Genomic DNA, 15,630 nt, shown 5'->3' with positions numbered 1-15,630 from the left:
TGTCTAAGAGGCTTGTTCTTTTCTGATGAGAGGCTTTAACTGAGCTTCATTAGGTCATCTCTTCCTCTCGTCGCTGTATTGTCGATGTACACCTGCACTGCCGACTAGATGTCGAATGGAGCTCATCAATCTGCATCAGTGTATCACTGCCACTCCACCAACAGTTGCAATTCGTCCACGCTCATCAATTACACGGCGTAGATGAGTGCTGGATCGGCGCGTGTTTGTCCTTTTGACAAGGGATGACGATCAAGCTCGTGGCTGCGATCCACTACTCAGCATCGTCCATAAGGATAGGATCCCTCACCAGTAAGTTAATGTTGACTCTTCTGGTTATGTGCACCGTCCTGGGCATGCTGTCCTTTCGGGAAGGGGTATATATGTCTCTTGAAGGCGCGTGGCCAAGAGACTGTCGGTACGTCATGATGCTCCCACGGGTAGGTACGCACATCAATCACTAAAATTATCATAAGTATCTTATCAAATCCGAGAGATGCCGACACCGAGAGGTTCTGTGAGAGCGTTTTGTCAAACGAGAGACTCAGCCCGCGCACCAGATTGCTTGCCCTTGATGCTATAACTCTTCAACAGCCATCGCTGTACGTCATGTTATCAGATGCTGACTATACAACTCAGGGTGCTATGCGTATGTTTGGGAAGACTCGATCGTGCGCGTGGTAGGTGGGAAAGGAAAGAACCTTGGTCAAGCACGGTTAGCCTCAACTCTGATCAAACATCCCCAAAGCATCATACTCACTTTCGAGATTGTGTTCCAAGCTTTCTCCACAGCCATAAGTCTGGATGTACACCGTCCCTGCTTATCTGGAGAAGATGCACATCTGCTATCAGTGCTCACGCTGTGCTGCAAGGTCGTACAGCTCACGGGTCAGCCCTGACACACGGAGGTGCCGCACCTGCATGCCGGACAGTCTTGTTGGTTGTTAAGAGGTATGTGTTTCCGTTGATGTCTGGCCATTCTCGTTGTGTCATCGTTCTGTCGGTCGTTCTTGCGCCTGGGCATGTCCGCGCAGCCAGCCCTAAGAGATGGAGTTCAAAGACTGTGGTACCATTGCCGACCGATGGAAGATAAGTCTGGCGAGCCGTTGTTCAAGCTGGTGATATCGTTCGACGGCGCGTCGTCAACCTCGGTGGGCGAGGGCGGGGATGGTGTTGTGGCGCCTCCAGGGCAATGTCGCTTCGCAACTGCTGTGTGCCTCATCCAGTACGGCGCTCGGTGTTCGTCGACGGCTGTAAAGACTGGCCTTGCGTATGAGCTACCACAGAAATGCCTGCCTATCTGTCAAACTGGTTCGGGGCGCGGGGAGTACTAGGAGGTGTTTGCTAGGGTCGCAGGTTTGTACGTCGCCGAGGGGGTGATGCGCTTGAGTAGAACTGACCACAACAGAAAGCCAAACCCTGCTGGTAGCTCTATGCTACCTGACGCACCTGCCGTACGGTGCACTTGCAGTGCGTGCCTGTGCCGTGCCATCGAAGCCCGTCGTCCTTGAGCTGCTGGCACGAGGCACGAGGAAACCCGCAAGATGATCAGTAGCTGATGATCAGTAGCTGTACGCAGGCTCGTGTGGTCAATCTCCAAGAGCCTATCAAACGCCATCGCCTAGCTCTTGGGGTCAGTTATCTGTGTTGCAGCAGCAGCTCTGTGCTGCGGAGTCTTGGCGGAGGCACGATATCAAACCGCTCAAAGAGGCTCCCGAAATGTCAACAACGAAACGAACTCCTGTCTCTCAGGCCAGCATCAGGTTATCCAGCCCCTAGCTCTTAGGAAATCAATCTTCATGCTATCAACTATCCTCCTGCAGCGCCTTGTAGTCTCGCAGCAAGGATGCGTCCCTGCACAGTGATTGCGTCTCTATGCTCTGCATTCTCGTCTCTTACGGTGACTGAACCTACAACAGGCTCTACACAAGTCCTAAATAAAAGCCTCCCCTCTGCTCGCCCAGCTTCCTCTCCCCAACACCACTCTCCCCTCACCAACCAGCAACTCTTCCGCTCTTCCTTTGCCTCCCCTTCTTCTATATTGGTCATCGCTGGACCATCAGTAGCTCCACTCCACCCAGAGCCTTTCTTTGCTCCCTCCCACTCCGCTACGCAGCGCCTTCTTCCCTCTTCCTGCCTCCCGTTACCCCACCTTCGCGCAGCGTCGCTCTTCGCTCACCGAGCCAAGGTCGAGCTTCATCCAGTGGTGAGCTCACTACCCTCTCCTAGCTCATACTCTTCTTCTGACTTCATAACAGCCGTCGGAGAGTCGCTCTGCTGGGCTGGCTGGCTGCTGGCTTCACCACACAAGCTACCATCAAAGGCTAAGCAAACACTGCCCCACCTTCGACATGTATCATGAAGACAACAACCTCTGACATTCACTGGGTGATGTGTCACTCGACACCAACCGCAGCATGACACAGCTTGCTCGAGTGTATTGTACCTCAGCTGGCTCATTGCCACCACAGGTTCTGGGCTTCTAAGGTCAGTAAGTGGAACTCATTTGGAGAGATTCAGACACTAACACGTCGTGCACACCTTCAACGCGAGAGCCTTCGGCTTCGTGAGTAAGACTACCCTTGTGTCTTCCTCACGCTGTACAGCTCCTACTTTGGTAGGAGTCATGAAGGTAGAATGACCCCTCCCTGTATGACCTTGGTTCCTCGGACGCACTCGAGTTCACTGTCTTTGGATGTACTTCGGTTTCCCTTTTTCAGATGCAACCTTGTTCCCGTGTTCACTTGGGGGTTCCGAAGTCTTCACAGGCTTTGCGTGGAAGACGCCAGGGTACCTGAACGCAGGCGATGACAGTTTCACATTCGAGGTGCCTGGCCTTTCCATGCTGGCGTCTCGTGTTGAACAGCTCAGACATATTGCCTCTAATGCAACTACATCTTGGTAAGTCCAACAGTCACAGACATTTTCGCTTGCTAACATATCCTCAGTGATGATGATCATGAACTGGCTCTGCTCCGTTATGACCCAGGCGGATAAAGCCAAGCGTCGGTTCTCGTACAATCACTCGAGAGAGCCCTGCCGAGATTGACAAACTCAGTGTCAGCAACGCCCTCACATCTCCATGCCACAGACCTGTCGCTGGTTCACTGAACTGCAGCAGGCCCAGTCTTCCTTCTGTCTGTGTCTGACTGTCTCAAATGGCGCTTGGTAAGTCTTAAGTTGCTGACACGCGATGGCACCCGATTCCTTGTTCGAGCTGCGGCCATGAGACAAGGAATGGTAGATTGGTACATGGCGGATCAGATTACGAGCTCAGTGCCTCTGGGCAATACTGTGGGTCGTACTACGTTCGCCGAGATCGAAGTCGCTTCTTTCAAGTATCTCAGGCCACCTATCCTGTCTTACTGCTGCACCGCTCTACAGCCACCGTCACTTGACGAGTCGGTCGTCAAGCGGTGCGAAGAAGCGTACATGCATACCACATGACCGCTCCTTCGTTGTTTCCAAGATAAGTCCTTTAACCGGCCCCGAGAATTTCATCATACACATACTGACGACTGCAGCTTCGCATCTGCCTCAACATCTCCCAGCTCCAACTCTTTCCAGCCACAACTCCTTCCAGCTCCAACTCTTCCCAACTTCAGATCTTCCAGACTTCAGATCTTCCCGACTTCAGGTCTTCCCGACTTCAGGTCTTCCCAACTTCAGGTCTTCCCAACTTCAGATCTTCCCAGGCCCGTGAGTGACACGCTCATCTTATAGATGCTGCAGTGATCACATTGTGCCAAGAGCAAACACAGCACAACCTTGGTCGTTGCTGTGCAGGACGCCGCCGCGATCCATACTACGGGCCTGATGTAGAGGAGGACAACCCTACATCAATGGGTCACGGCGCAGGTCGAGCTCCAACATCACAGATAGACGAATGGATTTTATCGACATCAACATGATGCGCGAGGTCGTGAGGTGTTGCGGAAGTGAAGCCTTCGCCGCACGTAATTGGCTGACGTGCCAAGCTTGGCGTCACCAGGCGCGACGTGATTTCTGTACGCTGCCTACGAGCTCTCTCACCTCAGCAGCGCGCCGGCCATTTCAACACCAGCAGCGCGCACCCACCTCAACACCATGGCTGCCGCAGAGACGCGCAGGCTGCTTGGTGCGTCGCGCTCCCTCCTCTGCTGAGTCACGCTAACCCTCTGCAGAACAGCTCATGGGCGAGCAGCTCATGAGCGGCTCCGACCAGCGCGCGCCGCAGCTCAGCATCACCGACCCAAAGGTCTGCCGCTCCTACCTCGTCGGCAACTGCCCTCACGACCTCTTCACCAATACCAAGAACGAGCTGGGCCCCTGCCCCAAGGTTCATAACGAGGCCCTCAAGACCGAGTACCAGGAGGCCGACGCCGAGCAGAAGCGCAGGTGGGGGTTCGATTTCGACTATCTTAGAGACATGCAGCATCACATCGATGGCTGCAACCGCAAAATCGACCAGGCTCAGCGCCGTTTGGAGAAGACACCCGAGGAGATTCGACAGACCAACGCTCATGTAAGTTTGTGTTGCTTGTCTACTGTGCTGCTACTCACTGTTGTTAGTTGAAAGCCATCAACGAGTATTCGAAATCCATCGAAGCTGGTATCCTCGAGGTTCAAATCATGGGCGAAGAGGGTCTGGTTAACATGGCGGTGTGGGAGTACAAAAATGTTCGCGAGAAGAAGGTGGCAAAGGAGGAGAAGGAGAGGGAGCTTCGTGCTCTGTCAGACACTGGAGGTCCCTCGGGACATCAAAAGCTGCAGGTCTGCGATGTGTGCGGTGCGTATCTCAGTCGCCTGGACAATGATCGCCGTCTAGCAGACCATTTCTACGGAAAGATGCATCTTGGTTACGCACAAATGCGCAAGTCATACGAATCCCTGCAGAAAGAGCTCAAAGGCCGCGCTCCTCCCCGCGACGCGTATCCATCGCAAGGCGACGACCGAGGCTGGGGCGGAGGTGGCTATGGTGGGGGTGGAGGATTCGGTGGCCGCGGCGGCCGACGCGGTCGGGGTGGCAGAAGGGGTGGATGGTAATAGTTTTCTCCGGCGTTCAAGGTGTGTCATGATGATTCCCAAACGGTCCAGCTTACTCCAGCACTTGCTAGCGACCTCGCTGCGACTTCTTTCCAGCAGTTCTTGTACAACAGGCCATCACAGATCCATTTGGAGCATGGAGCTGCGACCTAGTCCCAATCAAACTACGTACGCCTACACCATGGCCCCGTTGACTTGTCTGACCTTGATCAAGGGATTGCGTGCCGCTCGGCAGGAGTCCTGAATTAGTTAAACCATCGAGTCCAGGGATACTGGTGAGTTGGCATTTCTTTAGTTGTAGACCGTCTCCGAGGCCACTCACTGGTCCTTCACAGACGCTTTCATTTCTAGCCGTCTGTCGGTCATGCGGCCTGTCGCGACCTCCTGGCTCCAATGCCAAGGTCTTGCCATCTCGATTGCGTGGCAACCCTCTAGTCCTCAGCATTCATAAGCCTAGGCCCACTCGTACATGCATGTTCGTCTCAAGTAAGTGTGAATGATCTTGTAGGAATGAACAAGCCCGAGCAGAAGTCAGCCGTTGATGCAAGTCTGTAACACAATCTCGCTTCCGAGTCCCCGCGCTCAGGAATGTAGCGTGGGTGCGTTTTCGTTGCGTCAAAAGGAGCTGCTGCTCCCTACCCGGGCGAGAAATGCGCGGCAGTCCAAGCTCAGCACCCCGAGACAATGGTATATAGCCGTCGATATGTATAGACCCTTTGTTACTCCCACGCATCCCTTCGGCCCGCAAGCACCATGTACTCAATCTCTCTTCTCCTCGGTCTAGTTGTGTTTGCTCAGCACGCATCCACTTTGGACCGCAGGCTCACCGCGGGTGTAGCAGGTAAGGTGCATGGAAGGCTAGAGCGACGCAGCTGAACCCAAAAGTGACCAACAATGTACTCAACCTTGAGATCGACGACGCTTACACGGGTTCAACCCCATCGTCCGAATACCTCGCCAGTCTACGCCAAAATGCGGTCAGAAGAGTCAAACGCCAGAAAGACGCCGACGCCGACGTTTACGAGGATCTCATCACCCTTGGCGGCAGAGTATACATGACGAGAATCACCCTTGGTAGTCGTGTCTACTCTCTTGTGCTTGACACTGGAAGCTCAGACACCTGGGTTGCACAAGCGAGCTTCACATGCAAGGACCCAAATGGCAACCCTATCCCAATTGCCGTATGCAGGTTTGGTCCGCTGTACAGCCCAGCAGCGTCACAGAGCTACAAAGCCTACGCTCCACGCCAGTCGTTCGGTGTCAATTACACTAGCGGCGAGTATCTGCAAGGCTATCTTGCCACCGAACTGTTTGGTATCGGCGATGTAGGCGCTGGTTATGCTCCACATCAGATCGTCAACCAGACTATCGGCATTGTGGAGCAGGGGTATTGGAATGGCGACGCTTCTAGCAGTGGGCTCATGGGTCTGGCCTATTCAAGGCTTGCAAGTGGAAGTAGCAGCATCGGCTACGAGGCTGTCATGTTCTCTCTGTAAGTCGCCCTGTCATATCGCGACATTCGAGCTTTCATCACAACACATCTAACCACCCCAGCTTCGACCAAGCCTACTACCCACCCGTATTCTCTCTCGCCTTAAACCGCACCTCCTCGGCCCGAGGTGCTCCCTCTAAAGCCCCCGGCGGCCTCCTCGCCATTGGCGGCATCCCGGATGTCGACCATGACCCCAGCTCTTGGTCCGAAACAAGCATCCTCCCCGTCTCCGCCAGCGTCTACACCTACTACAGCATCCGTATCGACGGCTACAGCATCACTGCGCCTGCCGGATCCCCCATCGTGCCCAAGAACTTCTCCGCGAGCCCCCAGAGCATCATCGTCGACTCCGGCACCACTCTTATTTATCTCCCCGATCGCGTCGCGGACTACATCGCGTCGCTGTTCGTGCCGCGCGCGGTTTTCAATGCGCAGTCGGGGCTGTACATTGTGAGTTGTTCGGCAGTGGCGCCGCGTGTGGGTGTTACGATCGCGGGCGTGACATACTTCGTGAGTGATGATGATCTGATGAACCGTGGATCTGGGGCGGTGAGCGGGCCGGGGACAGGCGCGGGTACCGGGCAGTGTGTGCTGGCCATTCAGCCGACGATGGGGGGCGCGGCGGTGCTGGGGGATAGTTGGCTAAAGAACGTGCTGGTGGTGTTTGATTTGGGGGGGAATAAGGTTAGGGTCGCGGCGCGGGAGGTGTATTGAGTAGTGATGAAGGGGGTGGGTTGTGCGGTGAGGCACGGACTGGGTCGGCGGGCAGCTGGCCCTGGAGACCGTGTCGGGGTACTTGTATGAAGGAGTCGTAGGTACTCAGTTTCTTATCGCTACTTAGAAGTATCCTTAATCTCATTTCAGTTGCGGAAGCCTCTGTGGCATATTTTCCTACACATTTGTTGTCGCAATTTATCACAACTCCCCTGCCGCCATCTCACTGCCTAACTCTACGACATCTTGCTTGATTTTTCCCAACTAATTAAACACTAAAGAAGCAGTTACAGCACAAAACTTTGCACAACAAAACAAGCATGCAAACGAGCGCAATCTATCACGACATCATGTGCGTCCACCGTACCCAAACAACACTCAGCACGTTGAGCTCGCACAATGCCCCCCTCCCCATCTGGTCCCATCCTCGGTCTATAAACATACCCCGTACATCCTCTTCTCATATCTCAAACTCACAACCAGCAGCCCATAACCCCACTCTTCAGACACCTATTACTGTCTTGCTAATCACTCCACAGTCATCACTCACCACCCAACCACAGCCATGCTACACCCCATTCTCCTCGGCATCCTCCTCGCCTACTCCATGGGCCGGATCTACGAGTTCATCGTGCTCCTCTGTCTTCCACATGACATCGATATGGATGGAGAGGGAGACATGGATGTAGATGAGGACGGCCATAGGGTGTACGCTGGGCGTAAGGTGCCGGCGATTACTGTTACTGCACCGCGTGAGTGATTATCTGAGCTGTTTATGGTTATGGGGGTGTGATTTTGGTGTCAGAGCTTCACTGTTGCAGGGTAGGCTTTCACTAGACGTGCGCACAGTGCATATAAGATGAGTGCTGTTTGTTTATTGCACTGCTCACGCAATTCATTACTTCTCTGATTCGCAATAAATCACTTCAATCTTGGCACAGTTCATCGGTTCAATCGTTTGTGCAATTCATCGCGCGTCTATCTCACGAGACTCAACAATCATCTACTTTCCGCCGGAACATTCAGCCACCATGTCCTCCCTCCACGCCTCCCTCATCGTCGGCGCGTACATCTTCGTTTCGACTGTGGTCTACATCGCCATGCTACTCCTTCTCGGCGCCGATACGGGAGTCTTCAACGTCGCTGCAGCAGCCCTCGCCATTCTGTGTGTCTCGAACTTCTTGGCTCTTTCCGTGTTTGCTGCGGGCTTGCTTGCGGGGAGTGATCGGAAGGGTCATGGGGAAATTTGGAAGGTCTAGATTGGGTATGCTTTTTGAGGATTGCGGGTTTGCGCTGGGTTTGTTGCTACTGTGGCTTTAGGAGGGTGTCTGTCGCATCGGCTTTGGGGCGTATGGTTGCTCGTTTGGTGGGATATATTCAATAAAACCTCTATATGAATCAGACCGTTCGACGCTACCTGGCATGTCATTCTTGGGATTTGATACCGATGCTACCCTAAAAAGGTGCTCCGTTCACAGTGTAGCAAAGCAAAGCTCAGAACTGGCTTCTCTGACTCTTTCAAACAGTAACAGAAGAGACCTCGGACATCTCTGCTAGAATTGGCCCGAGTGTGCAATGTTGCACCGCGTGACATGCCGCAGTACTTTAGCGACCCAGCGTGAATACGGCCCGGAAGCGCTGCGCTTCATGGTATTGACTATGACATAATTTGCTGTCGCTGCACATTCTGTGATTGACAGGGTGTTATGAGGCATTTTTTCATTGCAAAGGAGTGCGAGCAGACAAAGGTAGGCAGCTCCAACCCAACCACCTCTAGCGACGTCGGCGGGATTGTGGGGGGTCATGGCTCCACTTCCCGATGAGCATATCAAAATGTGCGTAATGGCTTCCGTGTGGAATTATTCTCTAACGCCTTCAACGATGGCTTCTCTGGCTCATGGCGTCAGCTCCTTGTTCTTTGGTGTCGCGACTCCCAGGCTGACAGATGTTTCTTTCACTGGTATGGGTATTCTGTTGCGGACTATGGCCCCAACTCATACTACTGCAACACACTGACAGACCAAGACTATAACGCATGCTCCCAGATATCCTTTGAGTGGGCCTGTAGCTATGACACAAAGGTTCGTGATCTCTTGTCAGTCACTCAAAGCGACCGCTAACGAACGTGATCCATGCTAGAACTGGACACAACTGGAGTCAATTCTGCTTCCCAATCTCAATGTCGACTATAGAGCTGTCATGGGCCCTGAAGCAGCATGGCCGAACATGACTGCAGCAGAGTTCGTCGCAATGATGAGCGCGCCAGGACAGCTTGGAAATCCTCTCATCGCTACTCAACACCTGTTAGGCGGTTCGTCGTGGCAACGAGTGAATAACACGACAATCATTGGGTCATACCAGATGAGAGCTGCACATGTTCGTTACGCAGCCGACAACGAGGGACTTCGGTCAAGCAGTGTTGTTGTCTCAGCAAACAGCCATGCTATTGTTAAGCATACATATGGCCTTGATTTGGATGGGGCTTGGAAGCTTGCAGGCATTCAACCATCTGTTCTGTTCGACGAGGGAAACTTGTCTGCAATTTTTGATGCCGACCTTTGATAATTAAGTACTAGATCCCGATAGATTTCCGATTTGCGGAGAGGTGGTTCAGACGAACTCATGCTTACGGCTGAATGGAAAAGAGACTGTCGATAGAAAAGAAGCTTTGTTGTGATAAAACACACTGAAGACACTCGTTAAGTTATTATACACACGTCGAAATTATGATGTTTCCGTCATTGACAGACTTATAAGCGCTCAACAGAAAGACGCTGAGATTCAGAACGAGATCGAAAGGGTTGTTCTCCTCACTTGTTCGGACGCTTGCGGTGAGCCTAGTTGGTTGTCGGGCAGACCAGTGTGTTGATCGAGGCTTGCTACCCCCGCTGACCGTTGCCCATGCCCACCCATTAATCGAGGCGCGCTTAAAGGGCTAATCAGTGTCTAGGCTCTTAGCACAGCGTGACTATGGCTGTGCTACTTTGAAACCACCTTTTTAGTTGTGCCCCTAAGATCCTACTTTGCTTTTAGTTAGATAATCTAGAGAAAGTCTAGTATACGTAAATCTTTAGCATATGGCCTCTACTTCTAGGTTATGTCTAGACTTTAGATTATACCTCTTGCTGTTTTGAGGTTTACATCTCTAGCTAGCAGCGCTATTCAAGTTGATTTAAGGTTAGCCTCGTTTCTACTTTCACTGCTAACTCCAAGGTCTCTTTGAGTACCGCCTTTCTCTTGTCGTTGAAGACCTGCATCCCACCATACATGTTTCAATATACTGTCGACTCTAAGCCACGCAGCAGTCCGCCTTTCTAGGGACTGCTCATGGACACGCCTAAAACCATCTTCAGTTTCCTTGATAAAACTTATCTCGATGTCGTTGCGGGCTTGCGCTCTGAACAAATGCTCGAGCTCTCTCGTTTGCTCTGTAGTTGATTTTCCGTTCTTCTCGATCTCTAGTTCCTTCATGGCGATCCCAAATACAACAGACTTTGATTTAGCGGTCGTCTTTGTTCTTCTCGTCTCAAGCTTCGCCTTCCAGTTCCGCTCGTGTGCCTCGTGCGCTGTGTGCTCTCGACCCAGATAGAGAGCCCTGGTGATAGCCGATGCCAGTGGATATGTTAATGTCAGGCAAGGAACTTGCTGGTCGCTATTAGACGTTCCTATAATTTGGGGTGCTCCTTTGCTCCATTCAATCTCTCTCTCGCGATCTGTGGTCCAAGCCCAAAATTCGAGTTGGGTCAGCGTGGGTGAACATGGGTATGCCTGTGCCATAGTTGCAGGAACTCTGTTTTTGCGCTAGATCAATGCATTGGATGGAAGTGCGAAGATCCAGGAGCGGAGAGTGCCGTTTAAGATTGACTGGGCTTTGTCAAAGATGCGGGCAAGCGAACAAAGATAGAGCGACATGCTTTGTTTCATTTCCCTCGGCGTCTTCGATCAATTCTTTAGGAAGCGAGCGCATTACCATGAACGTATACGGAACTGAGATTTGAAGTATTTAACACATTTCGAGCCCATGAAGCGGAAGGTCGGAGAATTTGTGAAACCATAAGGCGTTGAACCCTAAAAACTAACTTTGGGTTGAACTCTAACGAGTTTCCAGAACAGCTGACTAAATCCATGGAATCGCAACGCAATATTACATCATCGCCCGCTTCACTGTAGTCGGCGGACGGAAGCTGAAGGCGTATAGAGCAATTCGAGCAGCTAGGAGTGTGAACATAGACGACCAATAGCGTTTACTAGATGGCGAGATGGTGAAATGGCGTTTCAAATCGATGTGGTGACATTGGCAGAACCATAAGTAGACCGGTTCGAGTGTGACCGCAGTCGAAGACTCTAGCATCCACAAGGACTCACATTGATTGTAGGCTCAAGAACACTCCATCTACACATGGCCCGAATTTGTAAACACCATGCGCGAGAGGGGAAACCAACGAGGTATTTATGGAGAAAGCCAAGCAAAGATGGGTCTCCAAGACCTCAACTCTCATATTATCCACCAATCAGCGCTACCGATGTATGAACACGCAACAACACAGTCCGAACGTCTGAGTACTTGAATACCTCAAGCCCGGGAGCTCAATCCTCCCTAAGATACCTACCCAGCATCAACGACAACCATCGAATCCAAAATGGCGTCCACATCACTCATCGATACTCTCAAAACCGCCTCTCTCCTCCCTTCCCCCATCATCCCGGCCACTTTCACACCCAGCTACAACCTCAATGTCTCATTCCCTGCAAAGTCGCCATCAAACGGATCGCTAGTCCGCGTCAGCGAAGCTAAGGAGAAGCCCAGCATCACCTTCTCAGCAGCCTCGGACTCAGCAAGCGCGCAGTCCTTCACATTCTTCCTCATCGACCCCGATGCGCCCACGCCTGACGACCCCAAGTTCGCTTACTGGCGCCACTGGGTCATCACCAACGTCCCCTCTTCCGCGAAGGAGATCAGCGAGGGCAACACACTGACCCAGTACCTTGCGCCGGGGCCGAAGGACGAGAGCGGACCGCATCGGTATCTATTCTTGCTTTTCAAGGAGCCGCAGGGTTTCAGTCTCGAGAAGAGCGATGTTGGCGGTGAGGAGTTTGTAGACAGGAGGAGCTTTGGGGCGAAGGAGTTCGTGGAGAAGCATGGGCTGGAGCTCGTGGGTGTACAGTGGATGAGGGGCGTTGGAGATGGGTGGAATGGCGGCAAGGACGAGTTGTAGAACAAGACTCGGTAGTTGTGAGAGTCATGAACCGAACGAGTCATGTCCACGGACCGGATGATTGCCTGATCGCCAACCGCATTAAATCACGTGACTGTGGCGTTCACCGATGCTTCCAACGTTCATCCGCCTCTGACGCGATTGGTGCCACGAGCATGCAGTGTTCACGTCGAGCCCATTGGTCGAAAGCCTGTCACAACGCCGCAGTGGCAAAGAACGAGTGTTTGTGGTATGGTCGTAAGGTTCATTCGTCTTAGCAATTGAATGCTTGATCGGTCTAGTATAACTCCAGAACACCGTGTATAAACGCTTGGATGCAAAAGTGCCACATCATGCTATGCGAGTTGTCGTGAAAGCCCGTGCTCATCTTCACCGCTCATCCATCGTCATTCTTTTCGGTCCGCATGCTTCTTCGGACCGTTTTCTTTGTACAACAGCATGCGAATTTTGGGCTGGGATATATAACATAATCAGGCGTTGGTAGGACTGGCAGGATTCGAGCAATCAGGAGTTGCAGGTGCGGAGTAGCCCTGCATCTGCGAGGCCGGCTCGCAGGTTTGTCGGTGTGCCTTCCAGGAAGATTTTTGGCAGGCCTTGTCGCAATAGTACGCGTTCTTGCAGCGCGAGCAACGGAGCCTGGCACTCTGGCCCGAGCAGGTCGAGCAGGCTGGAGACATGTTAGCACAACTCTCTTTTGACGTTGATAAGGCTGAAATATGCCCGGTGTTATAGGTATCCAGCGGTTGGGTGGGTTGCCTTGCAACTCTAACACGCTAGTGCCGAAAGGGGTAACAGATCGGGTTCCTGCAGAAGGTTGCATAACGTACCTTTGGAACCGAAAGCAAAAGCGGAGCTTAGGCTCTCAGTCGAAGCTGCTGGGCGCAGAGAGTTGAACAGGTCTGCGCGATTGAATGCTGGGGGTGGTGATGTTGCTGCTGAGGAAGGGGACGCTGAGGACGAGCGGCGAGCGCTATCTGCGTTTCATGTCAGTACTGCGACAGCATAACGACCTCTAGGACAAAGTTCCAGAGAAAGAGAGGTGCGTACGATCGTCTGGTAGGCTCTGAGCAGAGTCTCTCCTTCCAAAGGTGAGTTCGTGTGGGTTGACCTCTCGTCCTTCCCTCACCGCTGTACCAGCTTCACCAAGACTTGTGGTGAAAACATTCAAGCAGACACTTCGGGGCGGCATTTCCAATCTCTTTCTGGTTCAATATTCCTTGCTCTTGCTGGTTCGAGGTAATGAGTTTGAGTGCGATTTGAGGGGAGACTGGGGGTTTAAAGGAAGTTCGCGCTCCGCAGGTCGCAAAATAAGATTCCTGAAGTTGCGGTGAAGCCAGCACACGGATCCGCGCTAAGGGGGAAAGGGGTTAATGGCTGACCAAAGCGCAGAACGCGCGGTCATGTGTCTCAGGTAATTGTGCGGTAAAGACAAGACGACTACACGTATCTTGTGAATTGTAGGATTCGACAAAGATATTAATTGCAAAGTGGAGTCTGTAGAGGATCGTTGCGTGCAGCTATTCGTTAGTCTACACCGCAAGCGCAACCCAAGCGCCAGATCGGAGAAAAGCAATGCGGGTTTCCGATCACCTAGTTCGGACTAGAGCCGCTTGTGTTGCAGAAGCAAAACGGGGGTGCAACTTCTTGACCGACATTGACAGATCAAGCGTCTGAACAGAGAGGAGATCGTGGGGTGCAGCTGACAGCATCGTGAGCACCACGCGTCTGTCAGCATAAGAGCTGAGGGCAGGCGGTTGTTTGGCCAGTGAGTAAGCCCATGCTACGAGAAAGGCAGTGACCTGCCTGACAGGCAAGGCTTCGATGCATGACATCCGCAGATCACACAGCACGATGCAAAAGGCGCTGTACGCATGTGAGTTTTGGGTAAGCCGGTCGATGTCGAAGCATCGGGGCTTACATTCTTCGACCCTGACATTCGTTGTCATGTGCGAGCCCCGCCGGCACTTAAAGCCCGTATCCGGTCGCTCTTCAGCTGTCATGCAGACAGACTTACATCTGCTGAGAGAGACATAAGACTCCGGTGAACCTATTGTCAGCAAGGCCATAGAAAACTCGGTCAGTCGATGCGGAAGCTTCGGTAAGATTCTCATCATCGATCTTTGAAAGGTAATCGTAAACAAGAAGCCACATGGAAAGGGAGTCTTGAACTTTATTATTTGTTCAGCGAACCATCCTCATTTACACTAAGAAAGTAGTCAGCTCGCTCTTGAACGACATGATAGTTTGCATGAGCGGGTGCAGCCTGCTGGACATTATTTGGATTAGGTCATGTGCTGTTCTCTTGGCGTTTGTTAGGATTGTTTATGTATACACTGTAAGTTTCCATACCATGTACAGTCCGTGCTGTTGTAACGAACAATCAGACACAGAATTACTGCGAAGCAGCCCATGTCCAATCGCGGTTGTTCGATACCTACACAGAGTCACATAAGGCTCTGATTGATCTACACCGACTACAAGTTTGCATATCGCTACATCGAATACTTACCCTCATCATAGTGTAGCAAGATCTGTCGACATCCACACACGACGAAGACTGGAGGAAACCTGCGCAACGAATGCGTCTTTTGGTAACGTTGCAACGCTCTCCAGAAGTCTGGTTCGTTTCATTGCCGCAACGTGGCAACGAACATGGTACTCGGCACAATGCAAGGCAACTGAGACAGACACTGACAGGAGTATCCACACTCCATTGTATCTTGGTAGGGCATGGTACGACTGGTCCGTCCAGTGATATTTGTCTGTTCTGCCGGAGCTCGGCAAGTGGAAGCGACATAGATGGAGTGGAATTCGTCAGCTCGAAAGCCTCCAAGCCTGCTCGGCATCCTTGAGCCAGGGTTTGGCGGGGTCAACAGTGGGCGGAGAGTTGAATCGTCCAACTAGCCGCATGAAGGCAAAAGTGTTAGATCTTCCGGCCATCCGCTGGTTCGCAACATCACAGCCCTAGTGACGTCTGCAGAGCCGCGCTAGAAGGTGCGAAGTGTTCGGCCAAGCAGTCGTGACGATTGGTGTCAGCTGTTTGAGGATAGGGTCGATAGCAACGCTACTCGTCAATCTTTCGTGCAACGTGCGGGGCGGGCCGATCAACCAAAGGTTAGAGTCATACAGTACTTCGAAAGTGTAGTCAGCTGGGAACACGGGGCTTTGACTCACCCGTCTGTGGCG

General features: G+C 52.4%; 6 protein-coding genes across 6 annotated transcripts; 4 read left to right on the top strand and 2 right to left on the bottom strand.

Moving 5' to 3' along the window:
- Positions 1–425: 425 nt before the first annotated feature.
- Positions 426–1,508, top strand: C7974DRAFT_376035 (uncharacterized protein; the record flags this gene model as incomplete). Its single annotated transcript, XM_046140255.1, has 5 exons — positions 426–437; positions 592–599; positions 637–948; positions 1,284–1,353; positions 1,410–1,508. The coding sequence occupies 5 exons, from the start codon at positions 426–428 to the stop codon at positions 1,506–1,508; spliced, it is 501 nt and encodes a 166-aa protein (XP_045996924.1).
- Positions 1,509–4,083: 2,575 nt separating this feature from the next.
- On the top strand, positions 4,084–7,228 carry C7974DRAFT_311766 (uncharacterized protein; the record flags this gene model as incomplete). The annotated part of the gene is made up of 5 exons (XM_046138319.1): positions 4,084–4,114; positions 4,161–4,501; positions 4,549–4,999; positions 5,908–6,216; positions 6,588–7,228. 5 exons carry the CDS (start codon positions 4,084–4,086, stop codon positions 7,226–7,228), a joined length of 1,773 nt encoding a protein of 590 aa, XP_045996923.1.
- Positions 7,229–9,109: 1,881 nt separating this feature from the next.
- Positions 9,110–9,790, top strand: C7974DRAFT_376032 (Scytalone dehydratase; the record flags this gene model as incomplete). The annotated part of the gene is made up of 3 exons (XM_046140254.1): positions 9,110–9,188; positions 9,248–9,309; positions 9,368–9,790. The coding sequence occupies 3 exons, from the start codon at positions 9,110–9,112 to the stop codon at positions 9,788–9,790; spliced, it is 564 nt and encodes a 187-aa protein (XP_045996922.1).
- A 445-nt stretch (positions 9,791–10,235) lies between these two features.
- Positions 10,236–11,385, bottom strand: C7974DRAFT_182122 (uncharacterized protein). The gene is made up of 2 exons (XM_046136375.1): positions 11,143–11,385; positions 10,236–11,092 (listed from the first exon to the last, which is right to left on the bottom strand). Exon 2 carries the CDS (start codon positions 11,003–11,005, stop codon positions 10,391–10,393), a length of 615 nt encoding a protein of 204 aa, XP_045996921.1. The 5' UTR covers positions 11,006–11,092; positions 11,143–11,385; the 3' UTR covers positions 10,236–10,390.
- A 483-nt stretch (positions 11,386–11,868) lies between these two features.
- C7974DRAFT_376031 (phosphatidylethanolamine-binding protein) lies at positions 11,869–12,444 on the top strand (the record flags this gene model as incomplete). The annotated part of the gene is made up of 1 exon (XM_046140253.1): positions 11,869–12,444. The coding sequence occupies one exon, from the start codon at positions 11,869–11,871 to the stop codon at positions 12,442–12,444; it is 576 nt and encodes a 191-aa protein (XP_045996920.1).
- Positions 12,445–12,914: 470 nt separating this feature from the next.
- On the bottom strand, positions 12,915–13,633 carry C7974DRAFT_376030 (uncharacterized protein; the record flags this gene model as incomplete). The annotated part of the gene is made up of 3 exons (XM_046140252.1): positions 12,915–13,111; positions 13,272–13,418; positions 13,492–13,633. The coding sequence occupies 3 exons, from the start codon at positions 13,631–13,633 to the stop codon at positions 12,915–12,917; spliced, it is 486 nt and encodes a 161-aa protein (XP_045996919.1).
- Between the last annotated feature and the right edge of the window lie 1,997 nt (positions 13,634–15,630).

This window comes from Boeremia exigua, assembly GCF_020726555.1.
Source record: "Boeremia exigua strain MPI-SDFR-AT-0100 chromosome Unknown C7974scaffold_6, whole genome shotgun sequence".
NCBI lineage: Eukaryota > Fungi > Ascomycota > Dothideomycetes > Pleosporales > Didymellaceae > Boeremia > Boeremia exigua.
The sequence above is the reverse complement of the archived record's forward strand: the minus strand, read 5'-3'. Positions and strand labels throughout refer to the sequence as shown.